At 54.8% G+C, this 16,010-nt stretch overlaps 1 protein-coding gene across 2 annotated transcripts; it reads left to right on the plus strand.

The window, feature by feature from the left end:
• The first annotated feature begins 398 nt into the window (after window positions 1-398).
• Window positions 399-9,519, plus strand: NAGPA (N-acetylglucosamine-1-phosphodiester alpha-N-acetylglucosaminidase). Of its 2 annotated transcripts, none has more exons than XM_036279470.1 (11): window positions 399-487; window positions 587-1,042; window positions 2,227-2,366; window positions 3,266-3,374; window positions 4,605-4,733; window positions 5,195-5,400; window positions 5,503-5,550; window positions 6,552-6,680; window positions 6,861-6,992; window positions 7,079-7,142; window positions 8,708-9,519. In XM_036279470.1, the coding sequence occupies exons 1-11, from the start codon at window positions 405-407 to the stop codon at window positions 8,916-8,918; spliced, it is 1,707 nt and encodes a 568-aa protein (XP_036135363.1). In that variant the 5' UTR covers window positions 399-404; the 3' UTR covers window positions 8,919-9,519. The 2 variants fall into 2 exon arrangements, with proteins under 2 accessions (XP_036135363.1, XP_036135364.1); XM_036279471.1 differs by having other exon boundaries at window positions 7,084-7,142.
• Window positions 9,520-16,010: the final 6,491 nt, after the last annotated feature.

Genomic DNA, 16,010 nt, shown 5'->3' on the forward strand with positions numbered 1-16,010 from the left:
AAAATGTCCTTGTTGGTATAAGATACAGAGCGAATTATGGAGGTGAAAGATCATGATGTCTGCAACCTGGCTACAAATGGTTCAGGAAAAAATGCATATGAATAAAATACACGTACTGGCAGGAAGTGGCAAACATTAACAATTGGTAAAAATAAACGTATACCGGAGTTCTTTACATTGCTCTGGCAACTTCTGTAGGGCTGAAATCACATCAACATTAGAAGTTCCCGCCACCCCCCAAGGCCACGCCCCCTTCCAAACCAGCACAGTCAATTACCGGACGAGATGCAGCCACAGCCGTACCCCAGGGAAGGCGCCGACGCGTCAGAGCGGAAAGCCGCCTCCGGAGGTCTAGACTAGAGTAACGTGGGTCGAGCCCACGTGACCCGAGGCCCGCGTCCAACATGGCGGCCTCCATGGGTCGCTGGTTTCTCTTCCTTATGCTGCTCAGCTTCCTCTGGGAGGCGTCCGGCGGCTTCGGCTGGGGGTGAGTGCAGCTCCCGGGGATGGTGGCGGGTAACCCAGGTCCGGGGGTCCCCCTGCCCCGGCCACAGTCCCCCGGGTCACGGCCGCCCCTACCCCGCAGGGCCTCCCTGGACGACGACTTGCTGCTGCCCTACTCCCGCGAGCGCGCGCGCTCCGCCCGGGACTGCGCGAGGGTGCGCGTCGGCAGCCGCGAGCACGAGAGCTGGCCGCCTTCCCCCGCGACCCCGGGCGCCCGCGGCCCCGCGGTGCGCACCTTCGTTTCGCATTTCGCCGGCCGCGCCGTGAGCGGCCACCTGACGCGGGTCAGCGAGCCCCTGCGCACCTTCTCGGTGCTGGAGCCCGGTGGGCCCGGCGGCTGCGCGTCGAGGCGCCGCGCCACCGTGGAAGAGACGGCGCGGGCGGCCGGCTGCAGCGTCGCCCAGAACGGCGGCTTTTTCCGCATGGACACCGGCGAGTGCCTGGGGAACGTGGTGAGCGACGGGCGGCCGGTGAGCAGCGCCGGCGGCATACAGAACGCGCAGTTCGGGATCCGCCGCGACGGCACCCTGGTCACCGGGTGAGGAGGCAGGGAGGCCCGTGACTGTCGTGGGTAGAGGGCCTGCAGTTTAGGTTGTCTCCGTACTGTCACGTTCAACTCCCCTAACCAAGCCGAGCCTCCGTGTCCTCATCTGCAGAATGGGACGAGGAACACCCTCCTTGCACCTTGTAGTCGTCAGCCACTATCACTGAGCGCTTGCCTTGTGTCAGGCAATGTGCCCTGTACTGGGGACATATATAGCCGACAAAGAGCACAGTGTAGCTTTTGCCTTCATGGATCTCTCCCATTACTAGGAAAAATAAACAAAAGTCAAGGAGATGGTTGCGATGAATTCAGATCGTGTATGTGCCGTGAAACAATGAATACGGTGAACTGATTGTAAATAGAGTGTTGATTTTAGGGAAGGAGATTAGGAAAGTTGTTGAGAAGGTGACCTTTGAGTTGAGGCCTGAAGATTAGTCACAAGTCAGCCAGGGTCAGAACTGGAGGAACAGCATTGCAGTCAGAAGGCATAGCAAGAACTAAGACTCAGAAGTGCATAGGGGCTTGGTGTGTACGAGGGACTGAAGGAAGGAGCAGAGTATCAGAGGATGACAGGACTGATTTTGATTATTTAAAAGCTTACTCTGACCCTGGCAGGAGAGTAGACTGGAGGGCCATAGTAGAAGCAAGGAGGCCAGTTAAGAGCTGTACAGATATCAAGTGGTAGTTTGGCCATGATGATGGCCTGGGAAATCGAAGGTTGTTTCTATTCAGCCCTGGCCGGTTTGGCTCAGCGGTTAGAGCGTCCGCCTGCGGTCCGGAGAGGCCCGGGTTCGGTTCCCGCTAAGGGCACGTACCTCGGTTGCAGTTTGTCCCCGGCCCTGGTTGGTCGTGCGGGTGGCAGCCACTCGATGTGTCCCTTTCACATCGATGTTTCCCTCTCTCTCTCTTCCTCTCTCTCCCTCCCACTCTGTCTGTACAAAAAAATGGAAAAATGTCCTCGGATGAGGATTAAAAAAAAAAAAAAAAGGTTGTTTCTATTCAATGACATGTAGCCTGGACTCTGTAGAGTGATTATAAGACTGCTTTCCAGATTAGGACCTGGCAGGTTCCTGGAGCAGGAGGAGAATTCAAGCAGCCAGGTTATTGGGGCTGGAGTGGAGAAGCTGCCCACAGCTGCCCATGCTGCTAAGTGAACCTCACACCTTCCCTTTGTTCAGGTACCTGTCTGAGGAGGAGGTGCTGGACACTGAGAATCCATTTGTGCAGCTGCTGAGTGGGGTCGTGTGGCTGATTCGAAATGGAAGCATCTACATCAATGAGAGCCAGGCAGCTGAGTGCGATGAGACACAGGAGACAGGTGGAGTGGGGGTGGCAACAGTGCTCCTGAGAACCAGGACCAGAGGAGTCATGGGGAAATCTTTCAATAAGTACTATTCTATGTACTAGGGATCAGGGATTGAGACAGATAAGGTGCCTGCTCAATATATGAGAGAAAATAGATGTATAATTTGCTAAAAAGAAGTGGTAAGTGATAAGAAAGAAAAATAAAGTTGGGAGGAAGAGGCTTGGTGGAGGAAAGGAGCTACGGGCAAGGAAATGGACAAGTGCTGCTAAAATATTCATGGACCAACAGTGTCTGTCATTCAGGAGGTTGTTATAAAAGCAAAACTTAAGGCCTCCCTCAAACCTACAGGATCAGAATCCCTGGGGTTGAGGCCAAAGCTCGTGTTTTAACAAGCCCTTGGGTGATTTTGATGGACACTCAAGTGTGAAAACCACTGGGATGTGGGATGCTGGGTCAGGAGGGATACCGTGGCCCTAATGTGGAAATGGGCTACTTTAGACTGAGCAGTCAGAGATGGCCCCACGGAGGTAGCTTACATCAGAAGGAGCAAGCTATGAGAAAAGCTGAGGAGAAGCGCAGTCCAGCTGGAGGGATCAGAAAGTGGCTGCAGGGTGATGAGAGGGAAGCCCCAGGAGATGAGGTAGGAGCACAGGCCAGGATGGCCATGCTGGGCCTTGGTAAGGTGTTTGTGTACTACTCTAAGAACAGTGGAAACCATAGAGGGTTTTCGCCTGGAGGCTGACATTACTTTGTTTACACTTAAGAAGAGCCCTTTGGCTTCGATGTGAGATTGCAGCGGGGCAGTGGGGAGGCAGGGAAACATTGGATGGCGTGGACTGGCAGGAAGGGACAGACCAAGCCTAGAAGGCCTCCCGAAGGGCCATTGATCAGCCCAGCTGCTTCTCTTTCAGGTCCCTTCAGCAAATTTGTGAATGTAATATCAGCCAGAACAGCTGTGGGCCATGACCGAAAGGGGCAGCTGGTGCTCTTCCATGCAGACGGACAGACAGAGCAGCGGGGGTGAGTACCAGGAACCAGAGCCTCTGGATCTGGGCTGAGTCCTGCTCTGAGGAACTTGCACCTACCGATGGCTGCCTCAGACGGCCAACTGTTCCGGGGGGATGTTCACACCCATCTGTCCCCTGCCTTCCCCTGGTCTGTACCACTTCCAAGAATTCATCATCCTCCCCACACTTCCTCTCAGTCTCCCCAGTGTAGGCCTCCTCCCTCCTGAGTCTCAGGTGGTATGAAAGGCAATCATCACAAAGTTAGCAGGGAGAAGACCTCGATTCTAGTTCCTCCTTAGCTATCTGCTAGCTCTGTGGCCGTAGACAAGTCACTCAACCCCTCTGAGCCACAGTTTCGTGCTCTGTAAAGAGCAATTGTGTTATTGCTGTATTACAAATGAGCACCCATTTGTTACATCATGGTTCTGTAAGTCAGGAGTCCAGAGGGGTCACTGGGCTCTGTGTTCAGGTTATCCCATGGACAGAGTCAAGCTGTTGGCCAGGCAGGACACTTATCTGGAGCTTCTGGGAAAGAACCCTCTTCCCAGCTCATTTAGGTTGTTGGCAGAATGCAGTTCCTTGCAGTTGTAGGACTGAGGTCTTAGTGTTCTTGTCAGCCTCCAGCTGGAGCCTCAGCTCCTACGGATGCACACATTCCTCCTTGTGTGTACCCTCCCCATCTTCAAGCCAGCAGAATTCTATCAAATCCCTCTGGTCCCCTCGTATCTCCAATTTCTCACTTTCTCTTCCACCACTCTGCCTTTTTTTTAATCCTCACCCAAGGATATGCATTTTTTATTGATTTTTGAGAGAGAGAGAGAGTGAGAAACATCAATGGGAGAGAGCAACATTGATTGGCTGCCTCCAGTTTGTGCCCCGACTAGGGGTCGAACCTGCAACCTAGGCATGTGCCCTGACCAGGAATCACACCCTCGACCTTTTGGCATACAGACAATGCTCCAACCAGCTGAGCCACCCAGCCAGGGCAAGTTCTCTGCTTTCAAGGGCTCTTGTGATTCCATTGGGCCCACCCAGATAATCCAGTACAGGGCCCCATTTGTGGACAGCTGTGCCATGTAACGTAATATAACCACAGGAGTGATCTCTCATTATATTCACAGATTCTGGGATTAGGATTGGGCATCTTTGGGGAGCCGTTTAGCAGTGTGCCTGCCACCATGGAAAGTGCAAATTGCCCCGGAAATGGTGGTGGGCACTCAGCAGTGCTGCTCTTGTGCTGCAGCATTAACCTGCAGGAGATGGCGGAGTTCCTGCTGAAACAGGACGTGGTCAACGCCATCAACCTGGATGGAGGGGGCTCCGCTACCTTTGTGCTCAATGGGACCTTGGCCAGTTACCCGTCAGATCACTGGTAAACACACCAGAGTCCCCTTCTTGAGGTCTGAGTTCAAGCCTGTCCCTGGCTCTTTTCAACGAATACTGAGTACCTGCTATGTGCCAGGCCCCGGGGATTCAACAGTGAGCAGGAAGGGCTGAGGTCCCTGCGTCTCGCTGCTTATAGGAAATATACATAGTGTACCGGTACTACCTAAGCTAGTGACAGGGGATTGATTGGTCAGGAAAACCCTCTGAGGGTAATGAAGCATGAGCAGAGATCTAAAGGAAGAGGAGGTGGGTAGGCAGGGGGTGGAAGAACAGCATGTGCAAAGGCCCTGGGGGAGATGGACTGTGGGGGTTGGGAAGAATCTGTAAAAGTCTGGAGATGGGACAGTGGAGAGAGGCAGCACTCGTAGGCTGCCGTAAGGGGTTTGAGGGGCTGGCCGGAGATGGTCAGCACCACAGCTTCTCTTCAAACACTGTGTCCCCTTGCAGCAAGGACAACATGTGGCGCTGTCCCCGAAGTGTGTCCACTGTGGTGTGTGTGCATAAGCCCCACTGCCAGCCACCTGACTGCAACGGCCACGGGACCTGTGTGGAGGGGCGCTGCCAGTGCATGGGGCACTTCTGGCGGGGCACCGGCTGTGACAGGCTGGACTGTGGCCCCTCCAACTGCAGCCAGCAGGGGCTGTGCACAGAGAGTGAGTGAGGTCTCTGGGGAGGCAGCTTGACCCGGGCTCCCAGCTCTCCCTGCCCAGGTTTGCCTGGGCCCTCACCCGACCTTCTCGGTCTTGTCTTGGCAGCTGGCTGCCGCTGCGAAGCTGGATGGACAGGGTCCAACTGCAGTGAAGGTAAAAGCCACTAGGCCCACCCCTCCCCAGCCCCCGGCGCACGGGGAGAGGGTGAGCGTGGCAGCTGCCTTCATCCTCACCTTAGTCTGCACGTCGCTTGCCTCTTGTCTCGCACTCGCCTCACATGTAAATCACTGCATCGGTGTCCTGGGGTCCTACAACAAATCCTACAGCCTGGGCAACTTAAAACAGGAATGTGGAGGCCAGAACCCCAAAATCAAGGTGTCAGAGTCACGCTCCCTCTGAAAGGTCTAGGGGAGGAGCCTTCCTACCTCTTCCAGCCCTGGTGGTCCCCGGCGTTCTTTGGCTTGTGGCCACACGACTCCAATCTCTGCCCTCGTCTTCACATGGCCTCCCTGTGTGTTCAGTCTCCCTCTCTGTTATCTTACCAAGGAGCCCTGGTCACTGGATTTAGGGCTCACCCTAAATTTAAAATGATCTCATCTTAAGATCCTTTACTTATGTGTATCTGCAAAGACTTATTTCCAAACAAGTTTCCATTTACAGGTTCTAGGAATTAGGCTGTATCTTTTGGGGGAACACATTTTAACCCACTTTCTTTCGCACTTAGTGAAAAACCCAAGCTGCTCAGTGTGACCCGCCAGGCCCTGGGTACCCTGTCCCCTCCTTGCTCACTGTGCTTACTCTGCTCCTCCAGAATCTCAGCCTAATGTCATGTCCTCAGAGGCCTCCCCCCCTCCCCGGCCCCTCAGTGGTTTGCTGCTGCCAAGAGGTCACATCCCTGTGGTACTTGTCCTTGCTTGTACTTTGACATTTGCTTTCCAGCTTGCTGGTCACCTGCCCTCCTAGACTTGAGGCTCCATGAGGGCACAGTCTCAGGGCAGAGTCTCAGTTACTGGCGTGTTCTCAGTAACTGTCTGTTGGGGAATGTGTGAGCCTAAAGGCCACTCAGGGCGACTGAGGTTCATATGCAGCCCTGTTGGCCCAGCCTGGGAGCCACGGGGACAGATTTCGCAAAGCTCTCCCTTCCCCCATCCCAGCTTGCAGCAATGGCTCCTTCGGGGAGGACTGTGCCAAGGAGTGCCAGTGCCAGAACGGAGCTACGTGTGACCCAGTTCGGGGGACCTGCACCTGTCCCCCTGGCTTCACTGGAGACAGCTGCGTTCAGGGTAAGCTAGGTGGGCCCCTGAGTCAGCCAGGGGGAGCACCTCCAGTCTGGCCTGGGAGTGTGTGGGAGGTGCACCTCTGTTTTAGCCAGGCTCTCTGCACCCGGGGGCCCATCCTGGCAGTTCAGACAGAAGCCCTGTCACTGGCGCCTCCACGTCTACCTTCCCCTCTCCTCACTGCAGAGTGTCCCCTTGGCTGGCATGGGCCAGGCTGCCAGAGCCCTTGTGAGTGTGAGCACCAGTGTCCCTGTGACCCCCAGACCGGCAACTGCAACCTCACCCTGGTGCCCACCCTAAGCAGCATTCTCTCCCAAGGTACGGCCCCTCCCAAGCCCCCTGGAGGCAGGAGAGGGCAGACCCCCACCTTCCTGGACCCTCAGCCTCACCCTGGTGTCTTTCAGTGAAGCAGTGTGTCCAGCCACCCCAGGTCACCCTGAAGACAGCAGAACTCTCCCTTCTCACTGGGTAGGTGCTTTGGTGGGACCTGGGGCAAGGGTGGGAGGAGACCCCCTCCCTCTACTGGGCAAGGCTAGCAGGTGGCAGCTGAGCACCCAGGCGACATTTCTCCAATGGGAGCACAGGGAGCGGCACAGTTGATGTTCAAAGGGAGCCGGTGAGGAGGACCCTGGTCAGCACCCCAGTGGGAGTCGGGGCTGGGCGTGGGCTTACTGTTGTTGGTCATGACACTCACAGGTTGGTCTGAGCTCCCGGTCCAGAAGCACCGGGCCCCCAGGAACTTGCCTTATTCCCCAGGCACCTGTGTGCGCTCGAGCCCTGTGTTGAGGCTTTGCTTGCAAACTGCCCTCAGGGAGGAGGGTGTATGACGAGAGTGCTGGACTCTCTGCCTCAGTGGGTCTGGGGAGGAGCCCGAGCATCTGCATTCCCGGCGATGCTGACACGGTGGTCTGGGGACCTGCTTTGAGAACCTCGTTTCTTGTGGTTCTCAACCCCCAGGGCCCAGGCCTGGGTGCCTGCCTGACCCTCCCCTCTCCCCCGGCCCCCTCTGGAGGTAGAAACCAGGTATGGATATGAATGAAGAGCTCCCCAGCATTGTCCCAGAGGCCGCCCCTGGGAGCTTGTCAGTACAGCAGACGCCAGGTCCCTCCTGGGGATCCTGGCCCAGTGAGTGTGGGCGGAGTGAGGCCCAGAGAAGACTGAAATGTGCTTTCAAAATGCACCAGAGCAGGGGCAGGCGCTCCCAGGAGCTCCAGCCCCTGGCCTTAAGCTCCAGCTCCCGGGGTGTGAGACCGAGGGCCCTGCTCCCCGCCAGACCCCTGGCAGCCACCTGCTCTGTCTGCTTTGTGGTCCCTGAGCAGAGTCCAGCCTCTGTCAGCAAGCCTCCCTTGGAGCACAGGATGCAAACTGATGCCTCTAGGGCTGGATTAGCTCATTTGAGTTGGTCTTCACAATTTAAAACTTTATTAAAAATTTTTTAATTTTATTTTTATTTATTTATTTTAAACATTTTTTAAAATTTATTTTTAACCCTTACTCCATTGATTTTTAGATAGAGTGGAGAAGGGAGAAATAGAAACATCGATTGGTTGCCTCCTGCACGACCCCAACAAGGGCTGGGAATCGAACCTGCAACCCGACTAGGGCTGGGGATCACCCTTGACTGGGAATCAAACCCAAGACCCTTCGGTCGTTGGGCTGATGCTCTAACCGCTGAGCCAAACCGGCCAGGACCACAATTTAAAAGATTTATTAACAACATCCGAAAAGCAGTAACATTCATGCAAAACCCTTTTTTTAAAATGTTTTTCTTGAAATATCAGAAGATGTGGCGGCAGCTGCTGCAACCCACAGAGCAGCTGTCCCCACTGCTCTCTGAACACGTGTCTGGAGTCGCCTCAGCCCCACAAGGCCCATTTGCTCCTTGAGAGGCCCTGTGTGGTCCCTGGAGGCCACGACCCTGAGCCCCTGTTGTGGGTGGAAAAGCAAAGGGAGAGGGAGGAACATCCTCCGACACTCCCACAGCCCTGAATCTGCCCGACAGTCCCCGTTCAAGATTTCTCTCCTGTCTCCAGGACCACCTGGCTGGCCCTCACCCTGGTCCTGGTTTTCCTTCTGCTGATCAGCACGGTGGCAAATGTGTCCTTGCTCCTCAGCTGCAGAGCAGAGCGGAGCCGACACCTGGATGGGTCCTATGTCTACCATCCACTGCAAGAGATGAATGGGGAGCTCTCAGCTGCCGAGAAGGAGCAGCCGGGTGACGCCCACAACCCCTTCAAGGACTGAAACCTCAGCTGCCCACCACGGCCTGTTCCGGAGGCTCCTTTCAATGTCGTTCGGCTTCTGCAGGGCAAAGTCCAAGGCCACTGACTCTGGGTGGTCTCAGCCCCAGTGCCAGCCAAGCTTCTGATTGCACCTGTGCCTCAGCCCCGCACCTGGCCTTCGGCCCACACCTGGATGTCTGCCATGGCGCGAGCACCTGAGCAGTAGTGTCCCAGAGAGACTGCCTCCTTCCCGCCTGCCTGTGCCTGTGCCTGCTGCCTGAGGCCTGTCGCCTGTCGCCCAAGGGCCTCTGCCAAAGAGCCTCCAGCCTCCTGGGGCAGGGCCACTCGTGAACGCAACTCACCATGACCACCATGTGACCAAGTGGCAGGGTCCAGCCACCCCATTGGACTGGTGTGGATTAAGGAGAATGGCCACATCACGGGACCTTTTTCTATAGACTTTGCACCACCATTGCCGGCTAGAATTCAATTTTCTATCACAGGAAACTCCTTAGAAGGGATAGGGGATGAAATGTTTACAGACTTTCTATTTTGTCGTCCTACTGCCAAGAGGGTTTTTCTACCACTTGAATAAATTGGTATAATTAAAGGAGCCCCTAGCAGTAGCTGAATTCTGAATTCTGGGCTCAGGGCCCTCCTGGGTCTTAACAGGTGGGGCCACTTTACGTGTGTCAGGTGTGGTGAACGGGCAGCTCTGAGCACCTCCACCTCCCTGCTGTATTCTGTTTAGTTCAGGGCTTCACGTTTTAATGTGTGTGAGTCACCTGGAGATCTCATTAAAATGCAGATTCTGCCCCAGGGCTGAGATTTCTGAGTCTTAACAAGCTCCCAGGTGGGGCTGAGGCTGCCCCTGACCACACTTTGAAGGGAAAAGGTTTCGTGCACACTGTATTTTCATAGAATTTAGATTAGTTACCAGTGTTTAAAAGTCAGGAGATTAACAACTCCAGGTTTCTGGTTTCTCTCTAAAAGAGAGAGCGCCCAGCTGATGCCCTCCCGAGGCAACAGCTTGCCAGGGGTCTGCAGCCCCCCTGGCCCTCCATCCATCGCAGCCCCAGCAGCCGACTCCCCCCGCTGGCCACCTCCCAGCCTTGTGAGTATCAGTTTGTAACTTGTGGCCATGAAGGGTCTTCAGGAAGTGCCTGGCGGCCCCCCTGCCCTTTGAATATGTATCACACTGTGCTTAGCAGCTGTTTTGGGAGGGGAGATGGAGGAGGTGCCAACCCTTTCCGGAGGCCTTCAGACAGACCTGCGCATGGATGGCTTTCATGCTTGTGTGCCCCCCCAATTCCTATGTTGAAGCCCTAACCCCCAGTGTGGTGCTATTAGGAAGTGGGGCCTTTGCTTTACTTAGATGAGGTGGTGAGGATGGTGCCCCCTGATGGGGTTGGCGCTCACAAGAGGAAGAGACCAGAGAGTACCTTCCACAAGTCCCCACAGAGTGAGTTGGCAGTGTCTACAAGCCAAGCCCTCACCAGGAACCAGATGTGCCAGCAGCTTGATCTTGGACTTCTGGCCTCCAGAACTGTGAGGAATAGTGTCGTGTGTACGAGCCACCCAGTCTGGTATTGGTCACAGCCGAGCAGACTAAGACATGGCGTAACCAGTAGTGGTTATCTGGTGCCGCCTAACAAACCAACCTAACTTGGCGGCTTAAAGTAACAACCAGATGGCCCTGGCCAGTTTGGCTCAGCAGTTGGAGCACTGGAGCGTCGGCCCACGGACCAAAGAGTCTTGGGTTCGATTCCGACAAAGGGCATGTACCTCAGTTGCAATTTGGTCCCTGGCCCTGGTCCGGGTCATGCGGGAGGCAGCCGGTCGATGTCTCTCCCTCCCACCCTATCTGAAGATAAATGGAAAAATATCCTCAGGTGAGGATTTTTAAAAAGCACAATCAGTTACTGCTTATTGTGAAAAATAATTATTTCTCAGGATTCTAGGGTCAACTGTGTGATTCTGTTGATCTGGGCTAGGGTTAGCGATTTCAGCAGGGCTCACTTGGTGAGCTCGGGGCTGGTCTGGGAGGGCCAGAGCTGAGGATGTAGTTCTGTTTCACATGGTGTCATCCTCTAGGAGGCTGCTTAGGCCTCAATCAAGGTGGAGCGAGACAAGGATTCCAGAAGAGAAGTGTGCAAGGCCTTTTAAAGCCTCAGCTCAATTGGTGTAAGCTCATTTCCACCACATTCTATCAGATCAAGTCCCCAGGCCTGCTGGATTTCAGGGGAAAGGAGACAGACTCCACTCCTTCATGAGAGGAGCTGCAAAGGGACAGAGAAGTAGCCCATCACTGCAATCGAGTTACTATAAAGCGAGTCTAGTTTCACTTTAGAAAGGAAGAGTTCAGAATAGTGAACTATCATAGGCCAGTTCTTAGCCTCCGAGTTCCTGTTAAGGATATGTCTGAGGGTCTGTGTGTCTGTCTGTCCCCTGAAGATAGGTAAGTGGAGAGCCACTGTGCCAGCCTGGGATGTTCCCTACATTTCGGTCCTCTGGCCTGTGCCACAGGCTAAAGTCTGCTCAGGCACCTAGTGAACCCACAGCCCACACAGCTTGCCAAGCCACTAAAGCTTCCACCCCTCGCTCAGCCCTCTGCTGGTTTGTGCCCAGGTTGGAGGGAGGAAGGGGATGGCAGCGGGGCCCTCTCAGCATGCCTGGGAACTTAGGGACAGCAGCTTGGTCAAGGAACCAGGTGAATGCTGCCACCTTTAATTCCTCATCCCAGAAATATAAGCAACCAAGTGCACGCGTTCCTCCAGGGAGCTTGTGTTGCAACTCCACCTGAAGGTCCATTTGGTATTTTGCTTTCCTTAAATGCACCGAGCAGCCCCAGGCTGCTTTGATGTTCAAGGGTAGGACACAGTGGCAAGAGCACAAGCAAGTTCTCAGGCACCTTAGGATCATTTTGGCATATTCCTAAGGCACAGTTCCCGAGCCTGGCTGCCGGTCAGAATGTTCCCCAGGAATGTTCTAGGATTGCAAGTCCAGATCCCATTCCAGACCCACTGAATCTGAAGGTCAGAAGCACAGGGGTCCAAGCACCTACAGGGAGCACCCCTAGAGGCTCTGAGGCAACAGGCTGTGGGAAGGCTTGTCCTGAGAGCTCCAGCCTCTGCGGAGGGCTCCTCTCTCTGTCCTTGGCTATGCTCCAGGCCGAGGTGAAAGTTTCAGTTCTGTGCACGGCTTACTGGACTTCAGGCCCGCGGGAGAGCCTGAAGAGGACTCATGGCATGCCAGAGGGCCCCTGGTTCCGTAACTGGGACACGTTTGCCTTCTCTGTGGCCCCAAGGATTTTTTTTTTTAAGTTTGTCATGAGGGTGTCTATTATCTTTGCCCGATATCCAGTCCCTCTTTTTTTTTTTTCTTTTTTGTTAATCCTCACCCGAGGATATTTTTCCATTAGCTTTTAGATAGAGTGGAGGTGGGGGATGGGGGGGCCATCAATGATTGGTTGCCTCCCACATGACCCCAACCAGGGCCAGAGATCAAACCTGCAACCCAGGTATGTGCCCTTGACTGGAATCAAACCCTCAACCCTTTGGACCCGGGCCAATGCTCTAACCACTGAGCCAAACCAGCCAGGGCTAGTCCGTCTTTTAGTAACTGCCCCGTCTGAGTCTGGGTCCTCCCAGCAGCAGAACCTGAGACAAGGATGTGAAGGCAAGTAGTGTATTAGGGGGTGACCCCAAGAATCCTTGGGTGGGAGACAGGGAAATGAGGGGAGAAGGGAAAGCATGTACATGGTACATTAATGAGCAGCGCCCCACTGTGGGCAGGCAGGCTCACCCCACTGGGGCCTCTGAGAGTAGAGAATACCTGTGCCAGCCACAGGCGGGGGAGGAGGGACCTGGCCTGTTTAGCAGCCAATACTCATTTACCACAGGTTGAGGGCTGCCCTTGGGGGTTACCTCGGGCACTTCCGGCCTGCTCTGCTTGGGGCCAGGTATGGTCAAAGGGGCCACTGGAGAGAAAATCAGAGTTTTTGTGCATCCAGGTGTCCTTTGGGTAATGAGAGCGTCCAGGGAAGGTGGGCAGGACATCAAGGGCCATAACCACAGCTCCGTCGGGTTGCTCTGGGGCACTACCTCTGCCCCCTTCTCCATCCCCTCCCTCCAGGTCCAGGTGGCACCAGCGAATGGTTCAGATGGGCATATGTCCCTGTTGGCCAGTCAGAGCTCACCCTGGAACTTCTGCTGGAACCGGGGGACAGAAACTCTCCACTGGGACCGTCCAGCTTCCAGGGTCTGGGCCACATGGAGGAGGAAAGTGAAGCCAACATGGAGAATTGAACCAAGAGAGAGAGAGGATATCATTTGAGCCCCTAGGTGCAGCTATCCAGACGCCGGGGTCATTCTTGGAGTTCCCAGTTAGGTGGACCAGTAAATCCCCTTTTTTTTGTTGTTGTTGTTGTTTTTTTTATCCTCACCCGAGGATATTTTTCCATTTTTTGTACAGATAGAGTGGGAGGGAGAGAGAGGAAGGGAGAGAGAGAGAAAAACATCGACGTGAAAAGGACACATCGAGTGGCTGCCACCCGCACGACCAACCAGGACCGGGGACAAACTGCAACCGAAGTACGTGCCCTTAGCGGGAACCGAACCCGGGTCTCTCCAGACCGCAGGCCGACGCTCTAACCGCTGAGCCAAACTGGCCAGGGCTAAATCCCCATTTTTGCTCGAGGCCGATTGTGTTAGATCTTGGGGTCTCTGGCAACACAGTCATAACGTGCCATTCAAGGAGAGGCCTGTTTTGGACTCGGGCATTTGTAGAGCTCAGATGGGACATGGAACAAAAAATGGCCGCGGTTTTAACCCCTACCTGTGGTGGTGGGGACACGTATGACAGAGCTGAAGTCATGAAGCTTCAGGATTGTGGGCTGGGGATTCGCATGGTCTGGTTGTGGCAGCGCCTGGATCTCCCCAGCTCATGGTGGTGAGGGGCCTGACATGGCACCCTGGGAGTTCTGAGTGACTCCTAGCTCAGCTGCGGGTTCTCTTTGTCATACATTAGCACCAGGAAAGACTCCAGAAAAGAGTTTCAATTCCAGAGCCAGAGGGCGGGCAATGGGCACAATTCAAGGGTGGGCCGTGGGTGGGCTGCCGGGTGGACTGCGGGTGGGCTGCCAGGTGGGCTGCGGGTGGACTGCGGGTGGGCTGCCGGGTGGGCTGCGGGTGGACTGCGGGTGGGCTGCCGGGTGGGCTGCCGGTGGGCTGCCGGGCGGGCTGCCGGGCGGGCTGCCGGGTGGGCTGCGGGTGGGCTGCCGGGTGGGCTGCGGGTGGGCTGCCGGGTGGGCTGCCGGGTGGGCTGCGACTGGGCTGCTTCCTCTCCCTCCGTCAGATGTGTTGGGCAGTCTGGGCAGCAGAAGCTGGGTTGGACAGGTGGCCCTAATACTGTCACACAAAGGAACCCTGCCTCCTCTGCTGCCCACTCTTTGGCCTCCTGCTTCAGAACAAGGGAGCCTTTTCAGAATCCCATGCATGTGACAGCCAGCACCCCAACAGAGCTCCTGGGAGGGACAAGTGTTGCCCTGGAAAGGGCCCCTCCCCTGCTGACATCAGGACTGCGGATATCCTCAGATGCAATGCCGGGACTTGGGTAAAATGCAGGGGACAGCCCAGAAAGATGGGCGGCAGGGCCCTCCCTCACCTTCACCTGGATACCTGGCAAATAGAATCCAGAACCTACCCCCAAGATTCCCAGTCAGCTGTGCTGAGTGGGCCCCAGGGATATGCATGCAACACCATGGATAAATGGCACGTGTACCTGTTTATGTGGTGTATGCATATGCAGTGGGTTGAATAGGGTCCCCCCAAACTCACGTCCACCCAGAACCTCCTACTGTGGCCTTATTTGGAAGTAGGGTCTTTGCAGATGTGGATCAATGTGGGCCCTACATCCAATGGCTGGTGTCCCAACAAGAAAGGAGACACAGGGGAGAGGGCCATCAAAGATGGAGGCAGAGAGCCCTGGCCGGTTTGGCTCAGTGGTTAGAGCATCAGCCTGCGGTCCAGAGAGACCCAGGTTCGTTTCCCGCTAAGGGCATGTACCTCGGTTGCAGTTTGTCCCCGGCCCTGGTTGGGTCGTGCGGGTGGCAACCATTCAATGTGTCCCTTTCACGTCGATATTTCTCTCTCTCTTCCTCTCTCTCCCTCCCACTCTATCTGAACAAAAAATGAAAAAATGTCCTTGGGTGAGGATTAAAAAAAAAGATGGAGGCAGAGACAGGAGTGATGTGGCCACCAGCCAGGAACAACAGGAGCCACTAGAAGCTGGAAGAGGCAGCAGCCTGCTAACCCTTTGATTCCAGAACTTGGAGAGAATCGACTTGTTTCTAAGCCACCTCGTTTGCAATCATTTGTTACAGCATCCCCAGGAAACTGATACATCTGTGTTTTATGTATAAAAAGTGTGTCCCCTTCCCCAAGAACCAATTTGCAACCCCTGAGGGTGATACAACCCCCACTGAGAAGGCTCTAGTCTTAGAAACAAGAGCTGGGTAATTCTTGAACAAGCGGAAGGAAATCGCCAGGGTTTTAGGAAGTAGGCAAGTAGAGGTGTGTCCAAATTGGAAACATTTACTGCTTCGATTGGAGCAAATATCAGGTCCACAAGAAACCCCATGCTTTTACTGGCTGAAACAGACTGTGTGGGAAAGTATTACACTATTCCCATTGAAGAAGTCACATTACAGGGAGAAATCCCGGGGAGTACAGAGTAGGGGGAAAGTCTCACACTCCCCTTATTTCAACCTGTGGAGAGAACCGTCTCTAGCTGGTTGAGGGAGACACCTCTCTGAATGGTGCTGTTCCAGATGAGTGGATTCGTCCAGAAAATGCAAGCAGTTTCTGAAAGGGAAAGTCAGAGGGAAATAATATCCTGACACCTACTGTCCTCTGGATGCACCTGGCTCTGAGCCTTCTGTCCCATGAAAAATAGTGACAGGCATCCTCTGGAACGAGTGTGCAGTCTTTGGACGAGAAGCAGTAAATAACCAGAATAGCCTCTGACTTTCTGTGAGCTGGGTGCTGGGCGGCGGCCTTCACAGCCGCTCTTTCATTTCATCCCACTACGACCCAATGGATGAGGTAGGCACTGC

Source organism: Molossus molossus, unplaced genomic scaffold (assembly GCF_014108415.1).
Source record: "Molossus molossus isolate mMolMol1 unplaced genomic scaffold, mMolMol1.p scaffold_m16_p_3, whole genome shotgun sequence".
Lineage (NCBI taxonomy): Eukaryota > Metazoa > Chordata > Mammalia > Chiroptera > Molossidae > Molossus > Molossus molossus.

Excerpts from the sequence above, each read along its gene's own strand:
- NAGPA (XM_036279470.1), top strand. The coding sequence starts at position 405 with ATGGCGGCCTCCATGGGTCGCTGGTTTCTCTTCCTTATGCTGCTCAGC. Across the intron at positions 6,681-6,860 it reads TGGAGACAGCTGCGTTCAGG|AGTGTCCCCTTGGCTGGCAT; the intron begins GTAAGCTAGGTG and ends TCCTCACTGCAG. Across the intron at positions 7,143-8,707 it reads GAACTCTCCCTTCTCACTGG|GACCACCTGGCTGGCCCTCA; the intron begins GTAGGTGCTTTG and ends TCCTGTCTCCAG.